The 10,000-nt window shown below is 54.3% G+C and overlaps 1 protein-coding gene across 1 annotated transcript in view; it reads left to right on the top strand.

The window, feature by feature from the left end:
• crybgx (crystallin beta gamma X) overlaps positions 1–10,000 on the top strand; it is a 12,739-nt gene that overhangs the window by 1,944 nt on the left and 795 nt on the right. Inside the window, exons 2-5 of the mRNA XM_052503484.1 lie at positions 250–298; positions 799–920; positions 8,402–8,537; positions 8,752–8,891. Of these exons, the coding sequence (XP_052359444.1) occupies positions 250–298; positions 799–920; positions 8,402–8,537; positions 8,752–8,891 (447 nt within the window). The remainder of the gene's footprint in view (positions 1–249; positions 299–798; positions 921–8,401; positions 8,538–8,751; positions 8,892–10,000) is intronic.

Below are 10,000 nucleotides of genomic sequence, written 5' to 3'. Positions count from 1 at the left end.
CTGTCCCTTATCGGAATTTGGCAGCAAGATTATTGATGTGTGTGTGCGTGCATGCATGCGTGTGTGTGCGTGTGTGTGTGTGCGTGTATGCATGTGTTTGTGCGTGCGTGCGTGTATGTGTGTGTGTGCGTGCGTGCATGTGTGTGTGTGTGTACATCTGAGTGAGATAGCTGGCGAAGGTGCTGTGGACAAAGGTCATGTCTGCAGTTCATGTGTTTAACTAGAGGTTCCTCCATCCTGTCTCCGCAGCAAGCTGGGGTCTGTGCTCCAACGTGCCTTCTACGGGTCCAGCGGGAGGGTAGGTCCACGCGTGTGATGCCCTCGTCCAACACACAAGATAACGGAGCTGACTTTTTAAATCAGAGCGAAACCGTTTACATACTTCATTAAGTTAGTTATTTCATAGAGATGTATTATGTACCACGTCAATAAGTTAGTTATTTCATAGAGATGTACCATGTCAGTAAGTTAGTTATTTCATAGAGATGTACCATGTCAATAAGTTAGTTATTTCATAGAGATGTACCATGTCAATAAGTTAGTTATTTCATAGAGATGTACCATGTCAGTAAGTTAGTTATTTCATAGAATGTACCATGTCAGTAAGTTAGTTATTTCATAGAGATGTACCATGTCAGTAAGTTAGTTATTTCATAGAGATGTACCATGTCAGTAAGTTAGTTATTTCATAGAGATGTACCATGTACCATGTCAATAAGTTAGAGAGAGTTGTTCATATTTACTTAGTGGTTGTTGTTGATGATGATGTTATTTTGTGTGTTGATATTGTGTTGTCAGGTGACCCTTTTCGAACAGCGTAATTTTGCCGGCAGACGTCTGGACCTGACTGCCGACTGCCAGAAACTAAGCGACAAGAACTTCCCAGAGAGATGCAACTCTGTGCAGGTGGAGAATGGAGCGTAAGTATGTTAGGGCTCTGTGGAGATGGAGGGTTAGTGGGTTAGGGTTCTGTGGAGATGGAACGTTAATGGGTTAGGGCTCTGTGGAGATGGAGGGTTAGTGGGTTAGGGCTCTGTGGAGATGGAGGGTTAGTGGGTTAGGGCTCTGTGGAGATGGAGGGTGAGTGGGTTAGGGCTCTGTGGAGATGGAGGGTAAGTGGGTTAGGGTTCTGTGGAGATGGAACGTTAATGGGTTAGGGCTCTGTGGAGATGGAGGGTTAGTGGGTTAGGGCTCTGTGGAGATGGAGGGTTAGGGCTCTGTGGAGATGGAGGGTTAGGGCTCTGTGGAGATGGAGAGTTAGTGGGTTAGGGCTCTGTGGAGATGGAGGGTTAGTGGGTTAGGGCTCTGTGGAGATGGAGGGTTAGGGCTCTGTGGAGATGGAGGGTTAGGGCTAAGTGGAGATGGAGGGTTAGTGGGTCAGGGCTCTGTGGAGATGGAGGGTTAGGGCTCTGTGGAGATGGAGGGTGAGTGGGTTAGGGCTCTGTGGAGATGGAGGGTTAGTGGGTTAGGGTTCTGTGGAGATGGAACGTTAATGGGTTAGGGCTCTGTGGAGATGGAGGGTTAGTGGGTTAGGGCTCTGTGGAGATGGAGGGTTAGGGCTCTGTGGAGATGGAGGGTTAGGGCTCTGTGGAGATGGAAGGTTAGGGCTCTGTGGAGATGGAGAGTTAGTGGGTTAGGGCTCTGTGGAGATGGAGGGTTAGGGCTCTGTGGAGATGGAGGGTTAGGGCTAAGTGGAGATGGAGGGTTAGTGGGTCAGGGCTCTGTGGAGATGGAGGGTTAGGGCTCTGTGGAGATGGAGGGTGAGTGGGTTAGGGCTCTGTGGAGATGGAGGGTTAGTGGGTTAGGGCTATGTGGAGATGGAGGGTTAGTGGGTTAGGGCTATGTGGAGATGGAGGGTTAGGGCTCTGTGGAGATGGAGGGTTAGGGCTCTGTGGAGATGGAGGGTTAGGGCTAAGTGGAGATGGAGGGTTAGTGGGTCAGGGCTCTGTGGAGATGGAGGGTTAGGGCTCTGTGGAGATGGAGGGTTAGGGCTCTGTGGAGATGGAGGGTTAGGGCTCTGTGGAGATGGAGGGTTAGGGCTCTGTGGAGATGGAGGGTTAGTGGGTTAGGGCTCTGTGGAGATGGAGGGTTAGGGCTCTGTGGAGATGGAGGGTGAGTGGGTTAGTGCTCTGTGGAGATGGAGGGTGAGTGGGTTAGGGCTCTGTGGAGATGGAGGGTTAGGGCTAAGTGGAGATGGAGGGTTAGTGGGTCAGGGCTCTGTGGAGATGGAGGGTTAGGGCTCTGTGGAGATGGAGGGTTAGGGCTCTGTGGAGATGGAGGGTTAGGGCTCTGTGGAGATGGAGGGTTAGGGCTCTGTGGAGATGGAGGGTTAGTGGGTTAGGGCTCTGTGGAGATGGAGGGTTAGGGCTCTGTGGAGATGGAGGGTGAGTGGGTTAGTGCTCTGTGGAGATGGAGGGCTAGTGGGTTAGGGCTCTGTGGAGATGGAGGGTTAGTGGGTTAGGGCTCTGTGGAGATGGAGGGTGAGTGGGTTAGGGCTCTGTGGAGATGGAGGGTGAGTGGGTTAGGGCTCTGTGGAGATGGAGGGTGAGTGGGTTAGGGCTCTGTGGAGATGGAGGGTTAGTGGGTTAGGGCTCTGTGGAGATGGAGGGTGAGTGGGTTAGGGCTCTGTGGAGATGGAGCGTTAGGGCTCTGTGGAGATGGAGCGTTAGTGGGTTAGGGCTCTGTGGAGATGGAGGGTTAGTGGGTTAGGGCTCTGTGGAGATGGAGGGTAAGTGGGTTAGGGCTCTGTGGAGATGGAGGGTTAGTGGGTTAGGGCTCTGTGGAGATGGAGCGTTAGTGGGTTAGGGCTCTTTGTAGATGGAGGGTAAGTGGGTTAGGGCTCTGTGGAGATGGAGGGTTAGTGGGTTAGGGCTCTGTGGAGATGAAGGGTTAGTGGGATAGGGCTCTGTGGAGATGGAGGGTTAGGGCTCTGTGGAGATGGAGGGTAAGTGGGTTAGGGCTCTGTGGAGATGGAGCGTTAGTGGGTTAGGGCTCTTTGTAGATGGAGGGTGAGTGGGTTAGGGCTCTGTGGAGATGGAGGGTAAGTGGGTTAGGGCTCTGTGGAGATGGAGCGTTAGTGGGTTAGGGCTCTGTGGAGATGGAGTGTTAGTGGGTTAGGGCTCTGTGGAGATGAAGGGTTAGTGGGTTAGGGCTCTGTGGAGATGAAGGGTTAGTGGGATAGGGCTCTGTGGAGATGGAGGGTTAGTGGGTTAGGGCTCTGTGGAGATGAAGGGTTAGTGGGTTAGGGCTCTGTGGAGATGGAGGGTGAGGGGGTTAGGGCTCTGTGGAGATGGAGGGTTAGTGGGTTAGGGCTCTGTGGCGATGGACGGTGAGTGGGTTAGGGCTCTGTGGAGATGGAGGGTGAGTGGGTTAGGGCTCCGTGGAGATGGAGCATAAGTGGGTTAGGGCTCTGTGGAGATGGAGGGTGAGTGGGTTAGGGCTCTGTGGAGATGGAGGGTGAGTGGGTTAGGGCTCTGTGGAGATGGAGGGTTAGTGGGTTAGGGCTCTGTGGAGATGGAGGGTTAGTGGGTTAGGGCTCTGTGGAGATGGAGAGTAAGTGGGTTCGGGCTCTGTGGAGATGGAGGGTTAGTGGGTTAGGGCTCTGTGGAGATGGAGGGTTAGGGCTCTGTGGAGATGGAGGGTGAGTGGGTTTGGGCTCTGTGCAGATAGAGGGTTAGTGGGTTAGGGCTCTGTGGAGATGGAGGGTTAGGGCTCTGTGGAGATGGAGCGTAAGTGGGTTAGGGCTCTGTGGAGATGGAGGGTTAGTGGGTTAGGGCTCTGTGGAGATGGAGGGTTAGGGCTCTGTGGAGATGGAGCGTAAGTGGGTTAGGGCTTTGTGGAGATGGAGGGTTAGTGGGTTAGGGCTCTGTGGAGATGGAGGGTTAGGGCTCTGTGGAGATGGAGGGTGAGTGGGTTAGGGCTCTGTGGAGATGGAGCGTAGTGGGTTAGGGCTCTGTGGAGATGGAGGGTGAGTGGGTTAGGGCTCTGTGGAGATGGAGCGTAGTGGGTTAGGGCTCTGTGGAGATGGAGGGTGAGTGGGTTAGGGCTCTGTGTAGATGGAGGGTAAGTGGGTTAGGGCTCTGTGGAGATGGAGGGTGAGTGGGTTGGGGCTCTGTGGAGATGGAGGGTGAGTGGGTTGGGGCTCTGTGGAGATGGAGGGTAAGTGGGTTAGGGTTCTGTGGAGATGGAGCGTTAGTGGGTTAGGGCTCTGTGGAGATGGAGGGTTAGTGGGTTAGGGCTCTGTGGAGATGGAGGGTTAGGGCTCTGTGGAGATGGAGGGTTAGGGCTCTGTGGAGATGGAGGGTTATGGCTCTGTGGAGATGGAGGGTTAGTGGGTTAGGGCTCTGTGGAGATGGAGGGTTAGGGCTCTGTGGAGATGGAGGGTTAGGGCTCTGTGGAGATGGAGGGTTAGGGCTCTGTGGAGATGGAGGGTTAGTGGGTTAGGGCTCTGTGGAGATGGAGCGTTAGTGGGTTAGGGCTCTGTGGAGATGGAGGGTTAGGGCTCTGTGGAGATGGAGGGTTAGGGCTCTGTGGAGATGGAGGGTTATGGCTCTGTGGAGATGGAGCGTTAGGGCTCTGTGGAGATGGAGCGTTAGTGGGTTAGGGCTCTGTGGAGATGGAGGGTTATGGCTCTGTGGAGATGGAGGGTTATGGCTCTGTGGAGATGGAGCGTTAGGGCTCTGTGGAGATGGAGCGTTAGGGCTCTGTGGAGATGGAGTGTTAGTGGGTTAGGGCTCTGTGGAGATGGAGGGATAGGGCTCTGTGGAGATGGAGGGTTATGGCTCTGTGGAGATGGAGGGTTAGTGTGTTAGGGCTCTGTGGAGATGGAGGGTAAGTGGGTTAGGGCTCTGTGGAGATGGAGGGTTAGGGCTCTGTGGAGATGGAGGGTTAGTGGGTTAGGGCTCTGTGGAGATGGAGGGTTAAGGCTCTGTGGAGATGGAGGGTTAGTGGGTTAGGGCTCTGTGGAGATGGAGGGTGAGTGGGTTAGGGCTCTGTGGAGATGGAGGGTTAGGGCTCTGTGGAGATGGAGGGTTAGTGGGTTAGGGCTCTGTGGAGATGGAGGGTTAATGGGTTAGGGCTCTGTGGAGATGGAGGTTAGTGGGTTAGGGCTCTGTGGAGATGGAGGGTTAGGGCTCTGTGGAGATGGAGGGTTAGGGCTCTGTGGAGATGGAGGGTGAGGGGGTTAGGGCTCTGTGGAGATGGAGGGTTAGTGGGTTAGGGCTCTGTGGCGATGGACGGTGAGTGGGTTAGGGCTCTGTGGAGATGGAGGGTGAGTGGGTTAGGGCTCCGTGGAGATGGAGCATAAGTGGGTTAGGGCTCTGTGGAGATGGAGGGTGAGTGGGTTAGGGCTCTGTGGAGATGGAGGGTGAGTGGGTTAGGGCTCTGTGGAGATGGAGGGTTAGTGGGTTAGGGCTATGTGGAGATGGAGGGTTAGTGGGTTAGGGCTCTGTGGAGATGGAGAGTAAGTGGGTTCGGGCTCTGTGGAGATGGAGGGTTAGTGGGTTAGGGCTCTGTGGAGATGGAGGGTTAGGGCTCTGTGGAGATGGAGGGTGAGTGGGTTTGGGCTCTGTGCAGATAGAGGGTTAGTGGGTTAGGGCTCTGTGGAGATGGAGGGTTAGGGCTCTGTGGAGATGGAGCGTAAGTGGGTTAGGGCTCTGTGGAGATGGAGGGTTAGTGAGTTAGGGCTCTGTGGAGATGGAGGGTTAGGGCTCTGTGGAGATGGAGCGTAAGTGGGTTAGGGCTTTGTGGAGATGGAGGGTTAGTGGGTTAGGGCTCTGTGGAGATGGAGGGTTAGGGCTCTGTGGAGATGGAGGGTGAGTGGGTTAGGGCTCTGTGGAGATGGAGCGTAGTGGGTTAGGGCTCTGTGGAGATGGAGGGTGAGTGGGTTAGGGCTCTGTGGAGATGGAGCGTAGTGGGTTAGGGCTCTGTGGAGATGGAGGGTGAGTGGGTTAGGGCTCTGTGTAGATGGAGGGTAAGTGGGTTAGGGCTCTGTGGAGATGGAGGGTTAGTGGGTTAGGGCTCTGTGGAGATGGAGGGTGAGTGGGTTGGGGCTCTGTGGAGATGGAGGGTAAGTGGGTTAGGGTTCTGTGGAGATGGAGCGTTAGTGGGTTAGGGCTCTGTGGAGATGGAGGGTTAGTGGGTTAGGGCTCTGTGGAGATGGAGGGTTAGGGCTCTGTGGAGATGGAGGGTTAGGGCTCTGTGGAGATGGAGGGTTATGGCTCTGTGGAGATGGAGGGTTAGTGGGTTAGGGCTCTGTGGAGATGGAGGGTTAGGGCTCTGTGGAGATGGAGGGTTAGGGCTCTGTGGAGATGGAGGGTTAGTGGGTTAGGGCTCTGTGGAGATGGAGCGTTAGTGGGTTAGGGCTCTGTGGAGATGGAGGGTTAGGGCTCTGTGGAGATGGAGGGTTAGGGCTCTGTGGAGATGGAGGGTTATGGCTCTGTGGAGATGGAGCGTTAGGGCTCTGTGGAGATGGAGCGTTAGTGGGTTAGGGCTCTGTGGAGATGGAGGGTTATGGCTCTGTGGAGATGGAGGGTTATGGCTCTGTGGAGATGGAGCGTTAGGGCTCTGTGGAGATGGAGGGTTAGGGCTCTGTGGAGATGGAGCGTTAGGGCTCTGTGGAGATGGAGTGTTAGTGGGTTAGGGCTCTGTGGAGATGGAGGGTTAGGGCTCTGTGGAGATGGAGGGTTATGGCTCTGTGGAGATGGAGGGTTAGTGGGTTAGGGCTCTGTGGAGATGGAGGGTGAGTGGGTTAGGGCTCTGTGGAGATGGAGGGTTAGGGCTCTGTGGAGATGGAGGGTTAGTGGGTTAAGGCTCTGTGGAGATGGAGGGTTAAGGCTCTGTGGAGATGGAGGGTTAGTGGGTTAGGGCTCTGTGGAGATGGAGGGTTAGGGCTCTGTGGAGATGGAGGGTTAGTGGGTTAGGGCTCTGTGGAGATGGAGGGTTAGGGCTCTGTGGAGATGGAGGGTTAGGGCTCTGTGGAGATGGAGGGTTAGTGGGTTAGGGCTCTGTGGAGATGGAGTGTTAGGGCTCTGTGGAGATGGAGGGTTAGTGGGTTAGGGCTCTGTGGAGATGGAGGGTTAGGGCTCTGTGGAGATGGAGGGTTAGGGCTCTGTGGAGATGGAGGGTTAGTGGGTTAGGGCTCTGTGGAGATGGAGGGTTAGTGGGTTAGGGCTCTGTGGAGATGGAGGGTTAATGGGTTAGGGCTCTGTGGAGATGGAGTGTTAGTGGGTTAGGGCTCTGTGGAGATGGAGGGTTAGGGCTCTGTGGAGATGGAGGGTTAGGGCTCTGTGGAGATGGAGGGTTAGTGGGTTAGGGCTCTGTGGAGATGGAGGGTTAGGGCTCTGTGGAGATGGAGGGTTAGGGCTCTGTGGAGATGGAGGGTTAGTGGGTTAGGGCTCTGTGGAGATGGAGTGTTAGGGCTCTGTGGAGATGGAGGGTTAGTGGGTTAGGGCTCTGTGGAGATGGAGGGTTAGGGCTCTGTGGAGATGGAGGGTTAGGGCTCTGTGGAGATGGAGGGTTAGTGGGTTAGGGCTCTGTGGAGATGGAGGGTTAGGGCTCTGTGGAGATGGAGGGTTAGTGGGTTAGGGCTCTGTGGAGATGGAGGGTTAGGGCTCTGTGGAGATGGATCATAAGTGGAGTGGAGCCACCTCGTGACATTAATATGTCACTGCAAAAAGACACGCATTCTGTATAGAAAACTGTGGATTATATCACATTGAACAGGAATACCTGTTCACTTAAAAAATACCAATATCATTCAGAACAAACGAGAATAGAATCAAATAGAATAGAATTCCGAGCAGGAAATTATTTTCAGTATCATTGCAGTAATTCAGATCTGGCCAATCACGTTCTTTCACAATTACATTCTTAATGTGTTCATCCTAAGACATATAGATGTATCTTGTCCCTAGTTTTCCCCTCCACCACCCTGTTGTTGTCTGCAGTCATTGTTCCACTGTTCAGAGGTTGTGTCTGTGTGTGTGTGGTTCAGATGGGTGGGCTACGAGCAGGAGATCTTCAGAGGTTGTGTCTATGTGTGTGTGGTTCAGATGGGTGGGCTACGAGCAGGAGATCTTCAGAGGTTGTGTCTATGTGTGTGTGGTTCAGATGGGTGGGCTACGAGCAGGAGAACTTCAGAGGTTGTGTCTATGTGTGTGTGTGGTTCAGATGGGTGGGCTACGAGCAGGAGATCTTCAGAGGTTGTCTCTATGTGTGTGTGGTTCAGATGGGTGGGCTACGAGCAGGAGATCTTCAGAGGTTGTGTCTATGTGTGTGTGGTTCAGATGGGTGGGCTACGAGCAGGAGATCTTCAGAGGTTGTCTCTATGTGTGTGTGGTTCAGATGGGTGGGCTACGAGCAGGAGAATTTCAGAGGTTGTCTCTATGTGTGTGTGGTTCAGATGGGTGGGCTACGAGCAGGAGAACTTCAGAGGACGTCAGTACCTGTGGGACATGGCAGAGAAGGGAGAGTACAACTGCTACGACAAGTGGTGTGCCCAGGTGGACCATGTCTCCTCGGTGCGCTCAGTCAAACAGGTGAGATGGAGAGGCATAGGAACACACACACACACACACACACACACACACACACACACACACACACACACACAAGGGAAATAATCTCAAACTAAAATGACTAGCCACGAGTTTCTGTTATTGGCCAACCTGGTACAACTATCCCCCTGAGGACGACCCACACAGACTGGGACAAACACACACACACACTAACCCTCTGTATCGTCTCTCCCAGGACTCGTCTCCTGCCCGAGCCCATCTATTTGAGAGGGCTGGGTTCTCTGGTAAGAAGACAGAACTACAGGATGACATCCCCAACATGATGACTCGCTACAGTCTGAACAGGGCTGCCTCTATCCGTGTCCTGGGAGGGGCGTAAGTACCCCTCTATAATATACAGTCTGAACAGGGCTGCCTCTATCCGTGTCCTGGGAGGGGCGTAAGTACCCCTCTATAATATACAGTCTGAACAGGGCTGCCTCTATCCGTGTCCTGGGAGGGGCGTAAGTACCCCTCTATAATATACAGTCTGAACAGGGCTGCCTCTATCCGTGTCCTGGGAGGAGCGTAGGGAATAGGGCTGCCGCTATCCTCCTAGACCTACCAGGTCCAGATACCCAGGTCAGAGGCTAATGGCACCCTATTCCCTACATAGTGCACCCTATTCCCTACATAGTGCACCCTATTCCCTACATATTGCACCCTATTCCCTACATATTGCACCCTAATCACCACATTTCTTTTTCTGTCCCTGCCTTGCTTCCTTCCTTCCTTCCTGCCTGTCTGTCCTTCCTTCCTTCCTTCCTGCCTTCCTTCCTCCTTCCTGCCTTCCTTCCTTCCTTCCTTCCTTCCTTCCTTCCTTCCTTCCTTCCTTCCTACCTTCCTTCCTTCCTTCCTTCCTTCCTTCCTTCCTTCCTTCCTTCCTTTCCTTCCTTCCCTTCCTTCCTTCCTTCCTTCCTTCCTGCCTGCCTGCCTGCCTGCCTGCCTTCCTTCCTGCCTGCCTTCCTGCCTCCCTGCCTTCCTTCCTACCTGCCTGCCTGCCTGCCTTCCTTCCTGCCTGCCTGCCTGCCTGCCTTCCTTCCTTCCTTCCTTCCTTCCTTCCTTCCTTCCTTCCTTCCTACCTGCCTTCCTTCCTTCCTTCCTTCCTTCCTGCCTTCCTGCCTTCCCTGCCTTCCTTCCTTCCTTCCTGCCTGCCTGCCTGCCTTCCTTCCTTCCTTCCCTTCCTTTCCTTCCTTCCTTCCTGCCCTGCCTGCCTTCCTGCCTCCCTGCCTTCCTTCCTACCTGCCTCCCTTCCTTCCTGCCTGCCTCCTGCCTGCCCTGCCTGCCTTCCTTCCTTCCTTCCTTCCTTCCTTCCTTCCTTCCTTCCTTCCTTCCTGCCTGCCTGCCTTCCTGCCTCCCTGCCTGCCTGCCTGCCTGCCTGCCTGCCTGCCTGCCTGCCTGCTTGCCTGCCTGCCTGCCTGACTTCCTTCCTTACTTCCTGCCTG

The sequence above is a fragment of the Oncorhynchus keta genome, unplaced genomic scaffold, assembly GCF_023373465.1.
Source record: "Oncorhynchus keta strain PuntledgeMale-10-30-2019 unplaced genomic scaffold, Oket_V2 Un_contig_17400_pilon_pilon, whole genome shotgun sequence".
Lineage (NCBI taxonomy): Eukaryota > Metazoa > Chordata > Actinopteri > Salmoniformes > Salmonidae > Oncorhynchus > Oncorhynchus keta.
This window is presented reverse-complemented; position numbering and strand designations above follow the sequence as displayed.